At 41.9% G+C, this 24,192-nt stretch overlaps 1 protein-coding gene across 1 annotated transcript in view; it reads right to left on the bottom strand.

Moving 5' to 3' along the window:
* The window catches only part of LOC109917765 (testis-expressed protein 264 homolog), a 245,692-nt gene that overhangs the window by 28,417 nt on the left and 193,083 nt on the right, over positions 1-24,192 (bottom strand). Inside the window, exon 3 of the mRNA XM_048606407.1 lies at positions 5,670-5,832. Coding sequence (XP_048462364.1) covers positions 5,670-5,832 — 163 coding nt within the window. The remainder of the gene's footprint in view (positions 1-5,669; positions 5,833-24,192) is intronic.

The raw sequence follows: 24,192 nt of genomic DNA, 5'->3' as shown, positions 1-24,192 counted from the left end.
TACTCACCCCACTATCGTCTTCTGCAATTATCATAGCACTCCTGTTCTTTCCAGCTTCATTGTGTGGCACAACAAGGTGTAGAGCTGGACGAACACAGCAGGCCAAGCAGCATCAGAGGAGCAGGAAAGCTGACGTTTCGGGTCTGGACCCTTCTTCATTGTGTGGCAGGTAGCTTAAAACCTACCTGCAATTTCTGTGGAGTTGGATGCTTACTGTCAGCAGACGTGGTTCACAGCCTCAGGTGGCATATGGCCCATGGGAAAGACCCAGTCCCAAACCATCAACAAAAGCAGGCTGAACTGATAAGACTCGGGAGCTAATCTTAAATCTAACAGAGCTATCACCGCACAGGCTTGGATAAAACATCAATTCATGGAGAATGCAAGAACTGCAGATGCTGGAGTCAGAGACAACACAGTGTGGAGCTGGAGGAACACAGCAGGCCAGGCAGCATCAGAGGAGCAGGAAAGCATGAAGGCCCATTTAAAGTCACTTTAATCTCAATAGCTTACTCTACTATAAAAACAAAATTCTATTTGTAACCTATTACAAAGGCAGATAAATTCTTAAATAAGCTGTTTAACTTGTCAATTACACCATGAACTCAAATGGCCACATCTGGTAAATACATTAAAAATGCTTTGGGGCATCCTGAGGTTGTAAAAGGTGCTTATAAATACAAGTCATTTCTTTGCTCGTCGGTTGTTCCTCAGTTTTGTTGAGTGAGAGGCTGGTCACTCATTTCAAACACAAACTTGCTGGGTGTTAGTTTTTTCCAGATATCTGTTTGATATTCTGAATGCAGCAGATAGTTATGTAAATTTAGAGTTTTTTTTCTTACTTTTGAAATCAATTAATTCCAGCTTGAGCCTTTGCAAACATCCAGAACTCTTTTCAAGCTACCCATTTAACAAGCTCACTACAAAGACCGGAAGCCTGCCATTGATGAGAATAGCTTGGACAAAAAAGGCTAATATGTCTCATTGATAGGAACAGTACCGTTCTCAGTTATTAGCAGCTCCAACTGAAGGACAACCAGAACAAGAAGGGATTGTAATTCTACTTTCCAGATACCTATTGTGCTCGGAATGGTTGGGAATTTGGTTTGGATCAGTTATCCTTGTCTGTGAATGGAGGTTTTTTTTTGGTGTGGTCTAATAATGGTCTAATAATATTATGCAATTCAAATGGCAAAAGGTATACATGACAGACATGGATTTAATGAATGGAAACCTTGATGCAAAAAAGAACAAATGTTTGAACATTTCAGCCAAGAGTGCCGTCTTGTGCCAATTTAAATACCATGGTGTCCCGGAAATAAATGCTCAAATTCTGTGTTATGGCTTTAAGTTTAATGGAGCAGTGATGATTATTGGGGATTAATTATTTTCATTTTACGTCTGTCTGAATCCAAATCCCCCATATATAAATATGAAAACAGAAAGTACTGTTACAAAGTAACTGTATCACCTCATGGAAGAGCTAGTCAGGCTAAAAAGGTAGCCAGCTGAAAAGGTAAATCCCAAAAATCAATAAGTTACTCTCAATAATAAGTATTTTGAGCCCTGACAAGTGAGGAAAGAATTGGAAAGGAGTCCCACTCCTGTTTGCTATTTTGTGACTTCTAGAAGCATGCACGGTGGAGCACTGATACACGGTCTTCACAATAAATTGTCCAGGCCAGAAATGTCAAGGCAACCAGGGACCACGATACTGCATTGCAACATGAAGTTGATACAGAAAATGCACCAACTGAAGAGCAGAAAACTCTTCCAGTCCACTTTCAGAAGAGCGTTAGGTTACTGCTAATTCAGACTTCAAACATTAATCAAAATCAGTATCAGGTAATAACTAACATGAAGCACCAAATACTGGGAGACATTAAGTTTATATTACTCACTGCAGCTCAGATTTACTTTAGGGACCTCAGTAGAAAGGGTTTCAATAAGGCACTAATTCTGTAAAGTCCAGATAAATCTCTGAAATATTGAAAAATAAGCAGGTCATAAAAATTTGGGTGCTGTCATCTTCCAACAACTCAGACAGCACTGGATTTGCTCACAACTGGATTAACTTCAGTTCTGGAGATTTACATTCTGGATTAATTCTAGTGCGAGATTGTTCTAATACTCACAGTGATTTGTTGTAGAATTGAATTTTCATTGCCCAGCTTCAAACATTGCACTACATGCAGTGTCCCACCACCCCATACACACTCTCGTGGAGCCACCCACTTCAATCTCCCTTACAGACCTCTCCCTTCCACTCTCACCCACTGTCCCGCTCCCCCCCGCCTTTACTCTCTCGCCCGTTGTCCCACCCCCCCGCTTACTTTCTTGCTCGTTAAGTGTGAGGTCATCCATTTTGGTAGGAATAACAGCAAAATGGACTATGTTTTAAATGGTAAAAAATTGCAGCACACTGCTGTGCAAAGGGACTTGGGTGTCCTTGTGCATGAATCGCTGAAGGTGGGATTGCAGGTGCAACAGGTAATTAAAAAGACAAATGGAATTTTGTCTGTCATTGCTCGAGGGATGGAGTTTAAAAACAGGGAGGCTATGCTGCAGCTGTATAGGGTCCTGGTGAGGCCACACCTGGAGTACTGTGTGCAGTTTTGGTCTCCTTACTTGAGAAGAGATATACTAGCACTGGAGGGGGTGCAGAGGAGATTCACTCAGGGTTTCCAGAGTTGAGAGGGTTGGATTATGAGGAGAGACTGAGTAGAGTGGGCTTATACTCATTGGAATTCAGAAGAATGAGAGAAGATCTTATAGAAACATATAAGATTATGAAGGGAATAGATAAAGTGGAGGCAGGGAGGTTGTTTCCGCTAGCAGGTGAAACTAGGACTAGAGGGCATCGCCTCAAAATAAAGGGAAGCAGATGTAGGACTGAGGTCAGGAGGAACTTCTTCACCCAAAGGGTTGTGAATCTGTGGAATTCCCTGCCCAGTGAAGCGGTTGAAGCTACCTCGCCGAATGTTTTTAAGGCAAGGCTAGATAAATTTTTGAACAGTAAAGGAATTAAGGGTTATGGTGAGTGGGCAGGTAAGTGGAGCTGAGTCTCAAAGATCAGCCATGATCTAATTAAATGGCGGGGCAGGCTCGAGGGGCCAGATGGCCTACTCCTGCTCCTAGTTCTTATGTTCTTATCCCACTTCCCCTAGTCTGGCTGGCATTATTGGCACTCGAGTGCCAGCAGGTCCTAAAGACGGGCCTTTGGCAGAGTAGAAAAATCCTCAAGGAAGTTCCTACCCAGTAAATCATGGCCTGGGGATTAGTAAAATTTAATATGGGTATACAAGCAGTATGGTACATATAAGTACATGAGTTATACAACCTGCCCAATGATCACTTCACTAAAGGCCAATAATATTGGAGGGTTACAGACAGGCAGCTGATGTTCTACAGAAAGGTTGGAAAAGTTCAGGACTTCTGCCAATACACCATTATAATAAAGTTGAGCAATCGACAAATTCTGTCTGGAAAATGTATCCCAGAATGAGGACAGTAAATGTCTTCAGTCGTTCTCCCAGATCAAAATATTCTAGAGTAGAGGAGAGGCTGAAATTAGCACCAGTGAACAAGTTTATACCAAAATACCTTCTGGATTCAATTTGGTATTTTAGCCCAGTAAGGACTGGAAAAGAGGAGAATCAAAATGTTCCAATATTATTGCTTTCATTTTCATATATTGCTTGAAGAAGATGAGAGAGGGAGCATTCTCTACCCCTCATTCAGTACCAATGATTAATTACACAGTAATCAAGCTGTCTGCTTAGGAGCTGTTTAATAAATCTAGCCCAAAACAAAAAGGCACAATCCCCTGTTAACACTGTCATGCTACTTTCACTGCTGTTGATCATTTCCTATTTAGTTTCAGCCTTGTCTCAGTGGTAGTACTGTCTCATCTGTCAGTCAGAAGATTGGTTCATGCTCCACTCCAGAGAGATAACTCATGATTCAGGTTGACACTGCAGTGTAGCGCTGAGGGAATGCTGCATTGCTGGCAGTCATCTTTGAGATAAAACATTAAATCCTCTGCCCTCTCAGGTGGCCTTGGAGAATGATGAGAATTTGGAACTTACTACCACAAGAATAGCTTAGATGACCAGCAGTGATGCAACAGAAAGGAAGCTCGATAAGTACATGAGAGAGGAAGGAATAGAAGGATATATGCGTTGGGTGAAATGACCTATGCTGAGAGTAGGTTCGTGTGGAGTGTAGACACTTGCAAACTGGTAGCAAATGCTGTCCTTTGTATTGGCCAGCTTGGGCAACAAGCAACTGAATGCTGCAGGAGCTCTCCTGAGGCAAGCCAATGGTCTGCTCGATCAGATCTCTTGTGGGAACACAGCTTTCAAAGAATGCACAATCAATTAAAACCTTCTAACTGATTAAAGATTTAACAGCTTCTTAGGTTTGTTTAGAACATCCTCATCAGTGGTGTGACCCTTTGATCTTTTCCTTATAAATTCTGTGTCTGATGCTACCTCTCTGACCAACACCTGAAGGAGGAGCGAGGCTTGTGTTTTCAAATAAACCTGTTGGACTATAACCGGGTGTGGCATGATCTCTGACCTACAGCACATGTGGGCTGTGTTACTGGATCCATCAGCAATTCAGAAAATTGCCTTTGTCACCCAGTGGACCCCACCTTTTGTTAGTCCTGCGGCAGGCTTAGAAAGAAGACATCATGACAGCTGTCAATTTACGAGGCTCTGACCAAGATGATTCTGTGCCTGTGGTTGTACACAGGAGCAGGCCGGAACCATCATATCCACCACCTGCTTTTGTCACAACTGCAATCTGAAAGTAGGGCGACAATTACATTGTTAGTGGCTGTGAATGTGATCTTCCTCATAAATTTTTCTGAATCTAGTTCCCTCTAGGCTGAAACTGGAGACATTGAGATTTCTCATGGATTGCCATCTATAGTCACGTAGTTAAAGGGAAGTTATCAAGCCTTTCTATTTAGGAAAGCTAAGTGCATTTCTCTCGTGCAGGAGTGAACAACCAGATTTGCTCAGGTTGCGTGCTGCTTCTTAATACAGGATGGCGTAGATTATAGAGATCTTATGAAAAAAACATCCCTAGCAGTCTGTTGGCGAAACATACAAAACAGGACTGTATCTCTGCCAAAGAGATATCTCTAGCACAGTCATTCCTAATAGTGTTGGATCTCAAGATCCATATGCAAACCAACCATCTGCGGAAAAAATTAAAAACAGGCTCTTGAGGAAAAGAAAAGTCACTTTGGAAAGGAAGGAGGCTTTGAAGTGATCGATGCTGACTTTGGCTTTCTTTAGAGAGAGAAGGACCAAGAAAGAACTTGCAAACACTTTGGGTAGACATTAGAAGGTTACCCTCACCAGTTTCACTCTGTCATGTGTTTATTTATTCCGCAGACTTCATGCCTCTGTTCACTGCTCCAACACCCTCAGCAAAGCAGTTTCCCAAGCAATGTGCTCACAAAGTGTGCGAGTGTGCTGTCAATGCCATTTCCCAAACAACAGGTGCCAAATGATCCCGTGCAATGTCTGTTATTTACCCGTGATACTCGTCTGTGCTTTAGAATACTGCCTATCATTTGACATTTGAATATGCATCAGAATGCATCCATTATTTAACAGTGACGTTTGTATGTGCACTAGGGTGCTCTCACTTACCCGTATCTGTGTGTGCATCATCTGCCTCTTCCTCTATCTGTTTCTTGTCAGCCTCCTTTAGTTCAGGCACATAGAAGTCCCCCTGACGTGCCAGAGGACACATGAAATAGATCACATCTCCACGGTAGATCTCCAGGCATGGGTGGGCACACAGCTTCCGTTCCTAAAGAAGAAAAGGAGATGCATTGAGAAAAATAGAATCATACTAAACCAGTTTTAGGTGAGACACCTGTATGAGCAGCTGCACACTAGTTACCTAAAAGAAATGAAATATTAGCGAGTGTTCAATTAGAACACTTGGCATTACCGTGCACACGACAGCATAATGAAACAAATGATGCTGATGGTGATGATGATAATGCATCTGATAAAGGAACTTTCTGACTTAAAGAAACCAGTTCTTATGAAATGTTATTGACTTTGAACAGTGGGCACACTTACCCCCTTCCTGAGGTGGCAAGGAAGATAGCGAAAAGAGCAAATAATTCAGCAATTTGACCACACAAATTTAACCCCTTCTCACCACCTCAGCAATCAAGTACGCAATGAATAGACGCAAGTACGCAGCCTTCTCAACTCACCAGCAATAAAGCCCTTAAATGGACAGTGAACAGCCACTTAAGGGGCCTCAACACGTGACAGCCATGATTTCCTGCTTTCCTGGCAGGGGCAGTTAGGCAGAATTAAAATGCTGTGGATGCTGGAAATCTGAAATGAAAACAGAAAGGGCTGGAGAAACTCAGCAGGTCCGGCAGCATCTGTGTTGAGGGAAACACAGCTCAATATGAGCCTTCTTTGGAACGGAGTCAATGCAAGTCAAGTGGCAGCTTTCCTGACTGGTGGGTGATTGGGGGATTGTTCTGGCGAGCTGTTCAGGCTGGGAGGGACGGTGAAGATGCTTGCTTGATTTAGTGCATGGAGAACAGAATCTTAGCCATTGACACAGTTTCTCTCTCAACAGAAACTACCAAGTCTGCTGCCTATTTTATGCAGTTTTTGGTTTTGTTACTAATGGAGCTTGCAGGGCTGAGCTCTGAAAGACACCATTACGACAGGAATGACTCTGGAAGTCCCAATACTGCACGAGCACTCATTCTAAGCTTTAGCTCCACTACCAGACAGGACACTGAAGAATATTTAAAAGGACCGTTGCACGATACAGAGCCTTCTGTGAGTGGGTAAAACAAACACGCAGATCCATAAATTCAGGCAATGTGCCATCATGCGACCCAAATGCCGAGCCACTTTTCACATACAGTGGGGTAGAGTTTGGGTGGGCTTCTTCCTTAGGTCCAGCTATGGCCAAGGGGGCAATTAATGCATAACGGAGGATCTCTTCCCATTGCCACTCTAGGCAACAGAGGCCTACACAGACAGGCTGGTTTAACCCTGAGGACTGTTACTCAGTGAAAGGGGAGTGTGCCTGCTTCCAACACTCCCTGTGCCAAAGGGGAGGGGAGGCAATCACCTAGTGGTATTATCGCTGGACTGTTGAGAAGGAAACTGCCACCCTTACCTAGTCTGGCCTACATCAGACTCCAGACCCACAGCAATGCGGTTGACTCCTAACGTCCCAATTAGGGATAGGCAATAAATGCTGCCTAGCCAGTGACGCCCTCATCCTGTGAATGAATAATGAAATAAAGAAATAAAAAGGTGTCTCCTTACCAAGGTTTTTTCTCCTCCATCAACTCTTCCCCCCCACTGCCTTGTCCCATAGGCACCCCTCTACCCCTCCACGATGGGCCCTGACAACCCTGCCCCATTGAGAACATGGGCTTAACTGGATTTTGAGCATTTATGATTCCTCTTCCTTCCAACTTTCTGTAAAACTGGAAGTGACTATGATCCTTTGAACTGCACAAGGAGTGAGAGCAAGGGCAGCGAGAGTATGGAAGCATGACTTCCTCTAGGTTCTCACTCAGTGTTCCTGGATCAAAATCCTAGAACTCCTTTGCTGGTAGTGCTGTGGTTGTCCCTACACTGCAAGGACTGTAGTGGTTCAAGAAGACAGCTCACTATCATCTTCTCAACAGCTATTAAGGATGAATAATAGATGCTGGTCTTCGGTGGAATGTCCAAATATCATAAACGACATTTTATAAAAAAAAAGTCCTTTCTTCTTTCTTGTCATCGTGTACGTATCTGTCTTTCTGTAGTTTGTTTTAAATTTCGATGGACAGTTAGACCCCAGACTTTCACATTTTAGAATCAAAATAGTACTGAACCTGCCCCAATGATAATTGCTACTATTCTGGGCACTTCCTAAAGAACAGCACAGTCAACAGTGCCACCGTCTGTTGGGAAGTTCATTGATGATTCTGATCCAGTACAGCACTTGGAATAATCTCAGAATCTTTTTGAACTACGTAGCCCACCAGGAGGCATGTGAAATGTTCCCACATCATTCACTTTCACTTCTACTTCCTCGTTAAAATTCATCAGGCAAACGTAATCCAATGGTAATTACTGCAGATAAATGTTTGCTAAATCAATGTGCATATGAGTTTCCATTAGTGATTATGTCTAATCAAAGGAGAAGACAAAACGCTCCTTGTTTCATCTGCACATCAGACTTCTTGAGTCTTTTTCCCTTGCATAATAAATCAAGAGTGAAATCCAATTCAGTCCAAGCGAAATGAGGCCACTCGCAATCTGGAGCAATTCTGAACAAGTCTCACTTCAATCCCAGGTGAAATAATGAAATTGATTATTGCGACTAAACTTGAGAGCAATTTCCACAATAACTTGGCAAACCATAACCAATGTGGATTCAAAATCAGAGCTGGAGAAAGATGCAAAAAAGAGCTGTCAGTTTTCCAACCAACCTCTCTTCAGGTACTTGCCCTCAACAGAGCATTGGCAACTGTAGAATTTCACTGGACTGGCCCACCCTTGTGGACCAAGTACTGCAGAGGTTGACTTCTCTAGGACTTACTTCTGATCGGAAAACTGTTCTGCCCCTACTGCCTACCATCGGGAGTATTAGAATGATTTATAGGCTGACAATCCATCTGGAAGAATACCCACTGCACCACGAGACCTGCTCATCAATACACACTCAGCTATCTCACACGACTGCTCAAAGCCAAAACAGCCTCTAAAGTCCCTGCACAACGAGTTGAAGCTAATCTTCATCTTTCTTAATTCTCTCATTCAAAGTCATAATATAATACAGGAACACACCTGTCAAAGAATAATATGTGCCTCTCAGTCTAGTCACCTGGACCTCTCTGATCACGCATCATTATTGACTGTGTCTTCAGCAAATCTAGGCCTCACTTAAACTTCTTAAAGCCCACTGTCTCTCCCCCTTCATCTCTGCATTAAAACTGACCTTTCTGATCAAGCTGACCACACTTCCAAACCTCTCCTTTCCCATACCTTTGTTAAACATCTTTAGCCCACTTTTTAATGTTAAATATAGGGATCCAGATTAGATATTGTTGCAATATAAATTGTTTCACACTTGTGTCACTGACTTTTTGAGAAATTATGCTAAAATTTCCCTGCGTTAAAGTCGTTGCAACATTTTTGACTCTGTTCAGCTTCATATAATTTGTAATTTGTAACTGTGACACCATCAAAGTATCTACTCCCAGCATCCTGCCTGATGCTTCAGAGTCACATTGTGTTCTCTCACTTTGTTCATAGCAAGGGGTGTGTGTACATTGTGCTTTAAATAGTAGTACACGAATAGTACATATTTTGGTGGCTAGGTATGAAACACAACATTTCTTTAAGTTACAGTCCCTATCCTTAGATTCATCCATTGTTCTTTATGGGGAAAATGCCCCAATATGAGTTGTATAGGGGACTTTAATACTTTTGAAGTCCCTACCCAACCATATTTACATTGAAAATTCTTACAGGATTTCTCCCTATATGTAATTTCAATATATTTTCTGGTACACAACATCAACATATACCAAGGGCCCTTGTATATGTAAACCAGCAATGATCATGTAGCTCATAGTAATATTACACAAACTTACTATTGATATAGAGCATTATACTTAGATTTTAGTGATAGCTTGTTGTCACATTTCAAGCAATGATTCTGCAATTTATTCAGTCACTGTCATTCTATCCCTATAATTGTCTAATCTTGGTCTCTGGTATGTTTCTAATACTGTAATGTACATTACACGACCATATTTGTTACTATCTGACATATATTGATCACACTTCTTTAATATCCAACCTAACTCGAGATAATGTTAATGCATTATTGCTCACTATAAAGCAGATCCCTTAATACATTACTCCCCCACTATTGCAAAATACTCATCCTGGAACCTCACTGTTAGCCCTCCTATGGAATATATTGTAGCTATAAACAACCCCTCATGATGCAGTACTTTAGTGAAAAGGGTACAGAAAGCAGGATTCCTGAGGGTCAAGTCAAGCATACCATTTAGCTCTTTGCAGGTTGAAAGTATGGGCTGAAGTCTGAAATACTTCAGCATCAGAAGTATTTAATCCGTCGAATTTCAGAATGCCTATTGTTTATACTGTACACAATTAGACGAGTTTACAGCCACAGTTTTAATAATGTACTGTCTATCATTGCAGTATAGCTGAAGACAATGTCCATGCTAATCAGTTTGCTGCCTTGCTACATGGTTGGAATATTTATGTTTCAAGTAATTATGTTGCAAATATTCTCTCTAAATTTTTGTTGTCCAAAGAAAAGAACTTGCGTCATGAAATTTTCTTCATTATTTCAGGAACATTTCAAAGCTGTCTGCAAATAAATAATACTTTGAAAGGCAGAGAATGCAGTCAAACAATTTGCAGCAATTGCAACGAGTGATAGAAACGTAGAAAATAGGTGCAGGATCATGCCATTCAGCCCATAGCTCCACCACTCAATATGATCATGTCTGATCATCCAACTCAGTTACCCTATCCTGCTTTTTCCCCCATACTCTTTGATCCCTTTAGCCCAAAGTGCTACATCCAACTTCTTGAAATCATACAACGTATTGGCCCCAAATGTTTTCTGTGGTAGTATACGAATAGTATACATTTTGGCAGCTAGATATGAAATACAACATTTCTTTAATTTACGGTCCCTATCATTACATTCTTCCATTGTCCTTACAGGAAAAATGCCCCAATATGAGTTGCATAGGGGACTTGAATACTTTTACAGTCCCTATCCCACCATATTTACATTAAAAATTCTTTCACTGTCAAGCTGACCACTCTCTGGATGAAGACATTTCTCCTAACCTCAGTCCTAAATGGACTGTGGCTCCTGGTTCCGGACTCCTTCCTTATCAGGAACATCCTTTCGGCATTTACCCTGTCCAGTCCTGTTAGAATTGTATAGGTTTCTCTGAGATCCTCCCTCATTCTTCTGAACATCTGAAACAATTCGACCTCTCCACGTATGTCAGATGCAGGAACAGCATTTGATAAACACAATATCTCCAACCCAAGGTACGAAAGAATATCAAGTTATCAATTATTGTATCTATATTATATAAACTGAATCTCTGAAAACAAATCTCATTCCAGCTGAATGGTCTGTTACGTTTGTTAAAACCCTTGCTGATATTCCATTTTTAAAATTTTTATTCTTTTATCAATTTTGGTTTGGAGTTGTGAACTGTGAACCGTGAGCTGGAAATGACTGGAGGATTTTAGGACATCCTTGTGGTAAAAGGAAAACAACAGATCAAACAAGCTTTCTTTGTTTGTGAGGCCAGCACTGGAAACTAATTACAGGCTAATTCTTGATTAAAAAAGGTTCCAACAGAAACAGCAACCCCGGGAAGAGCATTGCGTTTATACAGATAGCTGAAGCTGGCTATTGACAAGGTCAGTACCTGAAAATTGATTCTGGCAAGTCTAGAAGAGACCCTACATTCAAGCAGAGAGCTTTTGTTGGAAGGCTTTGAGAAGAGAGGATCAGTTATCTGGGCGGAACCAGAATGAAAACAAGACAAACCACATAAATCCTACAAGATGATCTATGAGGATCTTGTTAGAAGCATGAAGTTCATCAGTCTTGTGCCAGTTCTGTCAAATAGTTATGCAATTAGTTACACTTACCCGTTTCTTCCTTAAAACACTGCAGTTTTTACCTTCAAGTATTTATCTAATCCCCCTTTGAAAATTATTACTGAATCTGCTTCCATCATTCCTGCAGACAGACTATAATGACTCGCAAAATTTAACGTGTTGCCTGTGTCCTTTTGTTTTTGCTAATTACCGTAAGTGGGCATCCATATCTGTTTACTGATTATTCACACCTTGAGTCCATTTCTTATCAAAACCATTCATAATTTTGAATATCTCTTTCAAGTCTTTCCTGATACAGATAGTTCTGCTATAACGCGTGTTTCGTTAATGCAAATTGGCTGTAATGCGACTGACGAATAGTGGCCGCTGTTTGGACAACGCAAACTTTCTGCTGTACAGGATAGCGATTTTCTACAGTGATTTCCCTGTAACGCAATTTTCTATAGCGCAAGGTTGCACAAGAACACAACTATCATGTTATAGGAGAACAACTCTCTGTGTTCTCTGCTCTACAATATAGAACAGCGCAGCACACGACCAGGTCCTTCGGTCTACTATAATCAGCGCCGATCATGATGCTATTCTAAACTAATCCCATCAGGTCTGTATCCCTCTATTCCCTGCCTGTTCAGGCGTCTGTCTAAATGCCTCTTAAATGTTGCTATCATATCTGCTTCTCCCATGGCAGCATGTTCCAGGCACCTACCACCTCCTGTGTAAAAACCTTGCCTTGCGCAACTCCTCTACATTTTTCCTCACCTTAAACCTATGACCCTCGTATTTGACATTTCCACTCTGGGAAAAAAAGACTCTGACTATCCACCCTATCCATGCCTCCAATAATTTTATATACGTCTATCAGGTCGCCCCTCAGCCTTTGACGTTCTAGCAAAAAACAATCCATGTTTGTCCAACTTCTCCTAGTAGCTAAAACACTCCAATCCAGGCAACCTCCTGGTACACCTCTTTGCATTCTCTCCAGAGCCTCCACTTCCTTCCTATAGTGTGGGGATCAAACTGCACACAATACTCCAAATATGGCCTAAATCAAATCTTATACAGCTGAGGTGGACAACCTAACTTCCTATGTCTCAGTGTTACTGACACGTTTCATCACTGGTTCCATTCTAGTCCATCATTTCTAAGGCATTAGTAGCCTTCTCAAAATGTGGTAGCCTGACCAGTGTTACACAAAGTGTAACTTCCTTGCTCTTGCACTTTTTGCCTCTACTTGTAAAGCAATAGGTTTGAAATGCATTTTCAGTCTTTTCGACTTTTCCTACCACCTTCAAAGATTTGAAGACATATGCCCCACTTCTAAAATGTATCATTTAGTTTCTACTGTCTCTCCCATTCTTCATGCCTAAATGAATCATTTCACATTTCTGTGTGTTAAATTTCATCTACCGTGTGTTGGCGCATTACACCACCCTGGAAATATTTACGACATTTCTGAATATCATGAAATCTCCGAACTGTGAAATTATGCTCCACATACCGAAACCAAGCCTGTTGTATACATCAAAGAGGGGAGCAGTCTTGGCACAGCAGGGGGACATTTCTTTATACTTCCCTTCAATCCGACAAAAAAATTGTTCACCATTTTCCTGCTCTTTTCTTTATCTTAGCAAATTTCATATCCACACAGCCAAGTCTTAAGAGCTTCAGTTTTAATAAAAAATCTACTATGTAGTGCAAAACAACTTCTGAAAATCCATGTACAACACCTCAACTGCAAAGTCCTCTACAACCTTCTCTGTCACATCAAAAATCTCAATCAGGTTAGTCAAACTATTATTTTTATTCATTCATGGGATTTGGGTGTCATTGGCCAGACCAGCACTTACTGCGCATTCATAGTTGTCCAGAGGGTTGTTAAGAATCAATTACGTTACTGTGTGCCTGGAGACACATGTACGCCAGACCAGGTAAGGGCAGCAGATTCCTTCCCTAAAGGCCATTAGTGAACCAGATGGGTTTTTCCTGACAATTGACAACGGGGGTTCATGGTCATTTTAATCATGAGACTCTTAATTCCAGATGTTTATGGAATTCAAATCTCACCATCTTCCATGATGGGATTTGAATATGAGCATCCAAAACTTTAACCATCTCTTTTGATTAATAGTCTAGCAATAAAACCACGAGGCTATTTCCTCCCGTCTTTCATTTACTAACCCAAATTTTTCCATTGGCCAAGTCATTTTGTCCCAATTTAATGTGTCTAAAAGTTTCCAACAGTACCAGATTTATTCCTCTCCCCTTTTTTTGTCACCAGGTTATAGTCCAACAAGTTTATTTGAAATCACAAGCTTTCGGATGCAGCTCCTTCGTCAGGTGCAGTGAGAGAGAAGCACACAAACACAGAGTTTATAGGCAGAGAGATCAAAAGATCATACAATTGGTGTGAGTGGAGTGTCAGACAATAAGTCTCGGCAGGTGACAAAGAATGTTAGATGGTGAGTCAAGGGTCAACAGCTGAATAACCAGAGAAGGGGGTGACCTGTACATATTCTGATTAAGCGAAGCAGAGAGATAATCACAAAAAATTGAAAATAATGTGGTGTTGAAGACAAACCAAATGACTGGAGTAACATGACTGGCATAGAAGTTGCATGCCAAGGGTGTAACCAAAGTAACAAGTAATCCAAAACTATACAAACTAATTAAGGTAGAGAGATCATAACCAGTTATCAAGGTGATGCTGTCAAAACAGGGCAGTAAGGAAGATTTTACAGAAACAGAACAGTGTGGTGGGGGTCACTTGTAGCGTGACATGAACCCAAGATCACGGCTGAGGCCGTCTTCATGGGTACCGAACTTGGCTATCAGTCCCTGGTCGGTGATTATGTGTTGTTGGGTATCCCTAAGTCCACCTTGGAAGTGCTTACCTGAAGAATGGAGGCCGAGCGTCCTTGACCATTGAAGTGTTCTCCGACTGGAACATCAAGGAACAGTTATTACCACTGTCCTACAAACTAAATTATTCAAGACACACACTTATGATCATTGCTTGACTCCATTGTTAGATAGTGCTAGTTATGACCATTGACCTACCAACATGGCTGTTGTGAAGCAAGCTACCCAATTCCCCTTATTTAACATGGTTACTGGTTTGTCTACATTGAGTTACTCATTAAAGAACTATAGTATGCATCATTTTGTTCAGTTCTTCGCCCATTTTATTTTTTATTCTTCATTCAAGGGATGTGGGTGTTGCTGGCTGGGCCATAATTTATTGCCCATCCCTAACTGCCTGGATGTAGCGATGATGAGCTGCCTTCTTGAATTGCAGCAGTGCTCAGGATGTAAGGATCACACAGTGGAGTTAGGAAGTTGGTTCCAGAATTTTGATTCAGCGATACTGAAGGAAATGTGATACAGTTCCAAGTCAGGATGGTGAAAAACCTGTACAGCAGCTCGTAGGTTCTGCTTTTCCTGGGTATTTGCTGCCTTTGCCCCTCTAGGAGGTAGAGGTTGCTGGGTTTGAAAGGTGCTGTTAAAGGAGACTTGGTGAATTACCGCACTGCACCTGTACATGGTCTACATTGCTGCCACTGTGCTTTGGGAATGGAGGGACTGAATTTTGAAGGTGTAGATATGGTGCCGATCAAGCAGGGCTACTCTGTCCTGATGGTGTTGAGCTTCTTGAGTGTTGTTGGAGCTGCACCCATCCAAATGAAGACTATTCCATTACACTCCTGACTTGTGCTTTGTAGATAGTAAGTTATTCGCTACAGAATTCCTAACCTTTTACCTCCTTTTGAATCCACAGTACACAGTATGGCTGGTACAGTTCATTTTCTGATCAATATGTCCACCAGGATATTGACAGGGGGGGATTCAATGATTGACATCAGAATTAAATTTTATTCTCACGTGTACTCAAGTACAGGGACACAGGAGTACCAAGTCATTATCCTGATGCCATCTTAGGTACAAAAGGTACCTAGGTGCAAAATCTTAGGTACAATGTAGAAAAATAAAGAAATAAAGTTACAAGTTAAACATTACAATCCTTCTTAAAATTCTTAGCCATGCTGGCCTCACAATCACCACATGGGCTCGATCCCCCCCGCACTGGGCTCACTTTCCACCCCCCTCCCCCGCGCTGGGCTCACTCTCCCCAGGATTGGGGGTGGATGTCTTGTCTTAAAACAATTACCAGATTGGTGTAACAAGGTGTAGAAGGGTCTAGGCCCGAAAGGTCAGCCTTCCTGCTCCTCTGATGCTGCTTGGCCTGCTGCGTTCATCCAGCTCTACACCTTGTTATCTCAGATTCTCCAGCATGTGCAGTTCTTACTATCTCTACCAGATTGGTGTGCTGTTTACCTAATCTTATTTCCATCTTGGAAAGAAATCAGCATTTGCTATCAGCTCATGACTTGCTTCACTGAAGAACAGAACTTCTATTTCCTTGTGGGTGTAAAATATTATTGTTCTTCATCTTCATTTATTATTCAAAGCTCCTCAGCTTGCCTCTTGCCCTTTAATTGAATGAGTTATGCAGTTTTCTCCAGATGGTTACACTGCAATTTCCTCATCATTGCCAGATGATATTGAACTTCTAAGCAATATAAAAAAAAGGTTAATTACATTGGAAACCATTGGGATTTATTATTAATAATTAATTGAATTTTATAAATCTGAAGCATGAAATATCCTGGTCACTGGAAAGTTATTTCCTGGAATCATCCTTGCCTACCAACCGGTTCAAACTCAGTCAGAAAGACTTTAATAAGAAATAAAATTTCCTGCATATCTGGGTACATTTAGTATGCAATTTTCCCCAGCCTAAACTGGAGAATCTTATATTCCAGCTCTAGACAACTGGTGAAACTAACAACATAACTAAGAATTGTCTGAAATTACATGGAAGTACAGTTGCGTCGTACTTTCCTAGGTGGCCACTCCTAGTATCTCATGGTATTTGCCATCTCTACGATATCTGGTGCTGGGTAAGGGTTGCTTGAGGTAGCTTGTTGCTACCAATCCTCTTTTCAGCTGGGTCTATCTATTGATTAGTGGTGAATGACACAGCACGGTAGAACATCAACAGGACGCAGACACAGTTCCGAGATAACAAGAGGTTCAATGCATGATGGCAGTAAGTACAACTACATTTAGTCGGGCATTTTGACGAAGACCTTAGGGAGCTGATCCAAATACATCTGTTCTCTCTGAAAGCTAGAGCAGAATTCAATGTAATAAAGATATGAACCCCTCTGAAACTATTATCTTTCAGAGCTGTATGCAGCCAGTAAAGTTCATGATGCAGCTGAGAGGCCCTTGATTGTAGCTAGCTATAGCAATTTTCAATCAGTGAATGCTTTTAATATACATTGTGATGCCCGTGCTTGCTGACCTACATTGCCATTAGACATAAAGTGTTCTGCACAAACATGAAAAGTCAAGTGTTTCCCAAAGAGATCCAGGATCAGGTGGTACACTGAAGTTAGTTTATGAATTAACCAAAATTATCTTTAGTGTGGTAAAACCACATTCATGCGTGTAATGCAACAAATCAACTGTTTAATTAAACACTATCCAGTTTTATCCTACATCTCATAATATTGTAATTACAAACCCAAATTGGCATTCTGATCTGGTTAGGCACTGGTAACTTATTCTGTTGAAAGTCGACAATGTTTGAAATCTCAGGTACTTACTAAGAGTATAAAACCACAAGTTTGGTGGTCTTGAACAAATAAAATCAACTTTACTGTACAAGGCAACCTGTAGTATATATGCATAACTTATCTAACAACCAGAATAAATATGAGGAAAATGTGGGCACAAACAAACTCTGGTAAGACATATCAAGCACATTATGTTGCAGATGTGGCAAGACAGTTCCCTTGGATTTCTCTGCAAACCAGCCAGATGAAAGTGACACAGTGGATCATATAATCTCACTAAAATTTTGTCTCTTTTTCAAGGGAATTCAATTCTTTGCTTTGAAGATCTGGTCTTGAAATTCCCTCAAAAGCCACTTCATTGCAGACTGCCTGTTGATGAATGTTCATATCCTGGTAGTTTTAGCCTTTTGCCTGAATTTACGTTCCACTAAACTCACAAAACTACACTCCAGCCTTACTCACATGCACAATTCTAGCAAAAGGCTAGCTTCACTAGACTGGCACTGCCCAGATTCTCTGAACTCCAGTTCTTCCCAGCTAAACCAAGCAAATACTCCTTGTGGGTTTCCTTCACCTCCACTCTCAGGTTAGCAAATGAGTCCAAATAGGTCCAACTCAAAGAGTTTCCCAGCTCCTCTGAGATAACAACAGTACTTTAGCTGTGTGGGGACACCTTCTTTGGCCGTTCCTTTCTCCAATAGAGGGCCAGTGATCTTCTGCTGCCTTCTCAGCTCCTCAATATCTTCCAAGCCCTGGCTGCCTACAGACTTATAATCACAACATTCAAACTGCAACTTAACTTCTCCCTGCAAACAAATAGATAAAGTGAAACTAGAGAATCTTTCTGTTAAGGTTCCACTATCCCTGTTACAAAGTAGCCTTCTCCAACATTCTTATCGTGACTTTTTCAGTTTAGTATCCCTCATTAATCCCTCTTCCTATATCTGAAGTCGTAAATGGGTTTTACAACTTTTCAGAATGGTTTTAAGATAATTTAGTTCTATCTCCCCAAAACAAACTCTTCTATTTGATTCTATTAAACAAACATGGGTAACCTCTGAAAGCACCAGATCCCAATCTTTTAAGTACCCTAGACTTCAATGTGCTTCAATTACATTTATGCCATTTTCTACAGTTAAACTATAATTCCTTAAGCTAAAAATTATTTGCTGAAACATATGAACCACGAACTAGATATTCACAACACTGTATTTGCTTCTTGTTGAAACATTGTACTGTGAGAACTCAAAGAAAGGTCTTGTCTAATTTGCGTTTTATGTAGCTGTTCAGGTGGAACAGATGGTTGACACCTGAAATTGCAGAGAGATGTACAACTTAGAGAAAAAAAAATGCCTGAATTATGCAAAACAACGGGAAATAAAAATGGAACGTCTCAGATAAAACAGTGAGAGCAGTAATAATCTTGAGGTGGACAGTGGGAAAAATCAGTTCTGACAAAGGGTGACTGCTCTCAAAACGTGAACTCTATTTCTTGTTCAACAGATGAAGCCAGACCTGCTGAATTTCTCCAGAACTTTCTGTTTTAGATTAGCTTAAGTTTCATTTGCTTTTGAGTAAAGAGCATCCACAGCATTTGACTCAACTGCTTATACTCCATACAAGTCCCCTCCCTGCCTCAATACTCTTCCATTCCCTTCTCCTTCATGCAGAGGCTTCTTATTTCTCTCCATATCTAAAGTAATAACTATCTGCTGACTAAAGGAGACAGATTCATTTATTAATGTCACGGTGAAAACAAAGAGTGTAAAATGACTATTTTCTAACTGAACAGAATGATCCAATCTTGAACTGGTCAGAGACAGGAGAAGCCTCTATACACTAACTGGGATCATGGAAAATCAAATTCTCATCAATCGCAATGTTTGGAGCCCAGGGTGGTAATCACCTCCAAAACACCACTGCAATCCTACCCATGTCCTGTCCCTCTATCTGGCAGAGCTTGGGGGCAGCACACATCCCATTCAACTGAATAAGAAACAGAAAGGTTGGAAGGACAGAGCAGATCGGTCAGCATCATTGAAGCGGTTTATGTCAACGATGTTAAAGAATGACACACCAAACACTGATCCTGCCTTCTCCCTTTACAGAATGCCAATTGGCTGACTGCATTCTCAACTGCTTTTGGCTTGGTTTTGGAAACCCGACATCATGTGGAAAACAACACAAAAACAACATCTGGAACTTTAAGCTGTTAACATTTTTTAGATTGCCTGCAGAATAATATGGAAACAGGGTAGTTACAACACAGAGGAAGCTACTCAGCCCAAAATGGGTCTCTGTAACTGCAATTTAGCTGGTGCCGCAGTTCTCAACCATTCTGGCAATGGAAAGATTTTCTCTGTCTGCTCCTGCCTACATCTCTCATCATTTTGAGTATGCCTATCGAATTACTCTCTAATGGTTTCCTCTCCTATCGCATGTATTCCCAGAAGCAAAAAGACCTTTCCCTGCAGCATAGAGTATAGTATCTAATTAGTAGTTACTTAGCAGATGTCTTTGTCCTGACCCGGCCACCATTAAATTTACAGAATACAGAAAGATTTCCCATGAAAACCTGACATTTTTCATTAACACCCTGTCGAGGAGGTACTATGGCAGCTGAGAACTTCCACTTCTGATCTGCTCAAATGGACCTACAACTGGTCAAAGCCTGTTTTACAGGCTTATTTGCCAGAGGGAGCAAGCCCAGCTTTAACTGGTCAGTTTGCAAAGACCCAAGGGTGTAATTTTAACAATGGGATAGATTTTCTGATGAGCGACAACCTCATGCAGATTTTTTCACGGAACAAGGGAGCCTCACATTTCTGAGAGGATATCCTGCTTAAGGCTCTGTTATAAATATGGAGCCATACTTGCAATTGACAGTTCTTTTGTAGTGCAGTTAGCTGCCATTTTCTGAAACATGAAAGGTCTAGAATCACAGAAAGCTGCTTTAACAGCTACTATCATATGATCAGTCTGATGCTAGGGTCCTGGGACGTTGGGTGCCAGATAGGTAGGAGGGAATAGGTGCCAGGTATGTCAGGTGCTGTGTGAAAGGGTGCCAGATGGGTAGGGGTTATTGTGCCAGGATAGTCATGCCAGCTGGTTAGGGTGCCAGAGTACAAGGTGGCAAAGTTGGGGATGCAGTATTTTTGGGTAGGTTGGAGAGATCATGTCCACTGGGGATGTGTGAGGTAAGTATGGGGTCAGTTAAATGGTTACTTAGGATGTAAATTACAGATTTCATAGTCGAACATTTCCTGAGTAACTACTTCACTTAATTTCAACACAGAGCTCCCAAATCTCCAATTTAAATAGAACTTTCCGAGGGTTTCAGGCATTGTGGAACTGCCCGGGGAAAATTAAACTTCTCCTGGCAATTCCTTTGGATAGTGGTACAATGCAGGGTCCCTATGTGCAACTCCCATCTACGCTGGAAAAGTAACTGGCTGGCCATTGGAAACTCTGGGCCAAAATGTAAATTTGTGCAGTGTGTGTAACGAGAGGAACCTTCAATTGTATCAGTTTCCTACTGAATCTGTTTAAGGTACTTAAAAGCAGAAAGCTGCAGAAGCTAGAAATCAGAAACCAGATACATATCAGGTCTGGCAGTAGCCATGTAGAGAGAGAGAGACAGAGAGAGAGAGAGGAGCATCTCCACAGTTGCTGCCAGACCTGTTGAGTACTTCCAGCATCTTCTGCTTTTACTTCTATTTAAATTATCCCACAATGTGCCCAGAATTCTGACCTGGTAAAAACTGTATTTTTCACTTGGCAATACAAATAACTGGTCAATCGTCATAAATGGGATCTATGCACCAATGCATTCCCACTCCAAGATGTGTCCACTGCCCACCAGTCTGTCCATTGACACCATGGTCCCTGCCTTCTCTTCCTGTGCAGGGATATGTCCGCTGACTCCACCACCCCCAGCGATCTATCTGCTGACGCCGCTACCCCGTGGCCTGTCTCTGACTGAATCTCTGACAATCTGTCCATTATCTGGGCACTCCCCAAGATCCCCCTCCCAGTGACTCACTTCCTTTGCCAATGCTGAATTCTAGCTTTGGCCTAACCCACTGGCCTTGCTGCCCAACAGCCTCCAATCCCATTAGCTGCTGGGCCAGAAAATGAGAATTCAAGGAAGTGAAAAACAAGTCTTTCTGTTTAATTGGGTAGGACTTCCAGGATGAACATATTTCCAGGTTTCGAGCCACTGTACCTCCCTGGAGAACCGTTCCTAGCTTCTTGTGAATACTAGGGCATAAGTTGTAGGGTCTGTTCTCTTTCCCTCTGGAAACTTGGAGATGGTCCCTCGAGGACAGACACTTTTCCTCCTTCAGCTTAACTGACTTATTCTGTTTTATAACACACCTTTTACCAGACCAATTCAGGCCTCGTTTCCACCCCACATCCTTCCCTCTTGTGTCAACTGAAACGAAGTCCTTATAACGTACCCTTGCTTGTATCTGTTTCTCTTCCACTAACTGACACTTCCCTCTCTTTTCTAATTCTTATCAACTTTTTATTAACTTATTTCTCATTTTCTCTTATTTTAACCATTTTTTGTGCATATTTCACTCGCGTGGGCTCCCTCCTCCCATTTAATTTCTATTCTTCCTATTTATGCACGACATGCTGAAATTTTGAGATATGCACCTTCTTTAACAACATCGTGTTACAGGCTTTTCCAGGTCTTTTTAACTCAGTCAAGGCATGAACATCCCATTCAGAGATAGTAAGAGCTGCCGACGCTGGAGTCACGGACAACACAGTGCAGAGCTGGAGGAACACAGCAGGCCTGGCAGCATCAGAGGAACAGGAAAGCTGACGTTTTGGGTCGGGACCCTTCTTCAGAAATGGGGGACGGAGAAGGGAACTCTGAAATAAATGGGGGGGGGGGCTGGGGAAGGTAGGTGGGATGCTGATAGGGGAGTGCAGGCAGGCAGTGGTGGGGATTGGTCAGTGAGGTGGGAGGAGCGGATAGGTGGGAGAGAAGATGGAGAGGTTGTGTCAGGTCAAGGAGGTGGGGATGAGAGGGAGGGTTGGTCATGGGATGAGGCCAGGGGTGGGGAGATTTTGGAACTGGTAAAATCCACATTTAGACCATTGGGCTGTAGGCTCCCGAGGCAGAATATGAGGTGCTGCTCCTCCAATTTACGGGTGGCGTTATTGTGACACTGGAGGAATCCCAGGATGGACATGACATCCCATTTCAAGGTTTCCCCAGTCAATAAGAGAATGCAGCTATGATGATGACCCACACCAGTCCATTGAAGGGAGTCCTATGTAAAGGGATGTATGGAGAAGTCAGAGTGGTTTCACTGAAGATTGGTCTCTGAGTGTACAGTAAACATCAGGATGGATGATTGTGCAATTTGTGAAGGCTGCCCTCACATACCCCTAACTCCACCCCTTTGATGCATCCTTGGAAGTTAGGCTACAGGTTGGGACAGTCCAGAGAGAACTATCATCCCCTGCTGATGGAGTTAGAAACCAGCTTTGTAAAGAAACAGGTATGGTTATAAGCCGCTGAAAACATAAGCCTCGGTCCTGGAGTGGAGCCAAACGAGGCTCAGTGACTTCATTGGCATGAGGAAGTGGAGAGACATACCATGTTCAAAATACTAATCCCCACTCTCTGAATACCTCGATATTCTCCCGCAGGGCACTCCTCAGACTATCACACTTTGCAGCTTCCCCACTCATTGCTCCCTTGAGACATCTCCTCACATCACCATCTGAACAACCAATTGTCTTCATCTGATCATCATCTCGTACCCATCCCTCACAATCACCCTGTACATGGGTTTTCATGCCATTCTCTCAATACAATGCATTCCCGACATAGCTCTCGCTCCTCCCACTGAAGAGCACACAACTCTATACAGAGCCAGAGAACTGGTGATGGTCTTGGCAATGCATGCCCACCTTGTTTCAGGTGGTGGCAGATGTAAGAAATAAACTACCACGGAAACCTAAGAGTCCTGAGGTCCTGTTACCCAGTTACATTCAGAAAGCTGATCCCCTGCTTGTACACCCTAAATTGGAGCATTAGCTCCGTCAAGCTGGAGTTCTGTGTCTACCCTCTCTGCCTTGCACAGCAGGTTATTTACTGCGCAAGGTTTCTCTTCTGTTTATATTGAGTATCAGTTTGCCCGTGGGAACTGGCTTTAACATTGAACAAGAAGTGAAGTATCAAGTATCTGAAGAACACTAATTCATAGCAATGAGTTGCTCTCCAGTTGCTATCTCCAAAAATTTGTGCATTACTTTGCTGCATCAAGCAAGAGAAACAACATGAGGGAAAAATCTATTTGACCTTGTTCTACCAATCTGTGTCTGTCCATCAGAGCAAGTTTGGGTTGATATGTGGCAAGCAACATTTATGCCACCCAAGTTCTAGACAATGACCATTTTCATCAATAGGGAATCTAACAATCTCACATTGACATTTAACAGTATAAGTCCCCTTGATTATTGATATCTTGAGAGATACCATTGAAATTTGTTTCTGATCAATAAGCCACATTAATATTGTGGCTACAAGAGAAGGTCAGAGATAGAGAATTCTGTGGTAAGTAACTCACCTACACATTTCCTGAAGTTTGTCCACCATTGACAGGGCACAAGTCAATAGTTCAATAGAATACCTTTATCTTGTTTGACAAGAGCAACTCCAATAATATTTAAGAAGCTTGTTAAGGTGAAGAACAAAGCAGCTGACTTGTTGGTCTCCAATCACCACATCTTAAACATTCACGCCCTCCACTATCGGTACACAGTAGGAACAGTGTTATCTTTGTCAGAATCAGTGCAGCAACTCACCAAGCCTTCTTCAACAGTAC

This window comes from Rhincodon typus, chromosome 16 (genome assembly GCF_021869965.1).
Source record: "Rhincodon typus isolate 14 chromosome 16, sRhiTyp1.1, whole genome shotgun sequence".
Lineage (NCBI taxonomy): Eukaryota > Metazoa > Chordata > Chondrichthyes > Orectolobiformes > Rhincodontidae > Rhincodon > Rhincodon typus.
This window is presented reverse-complemented; position numbering and strand designations above follow the sequence as displayed.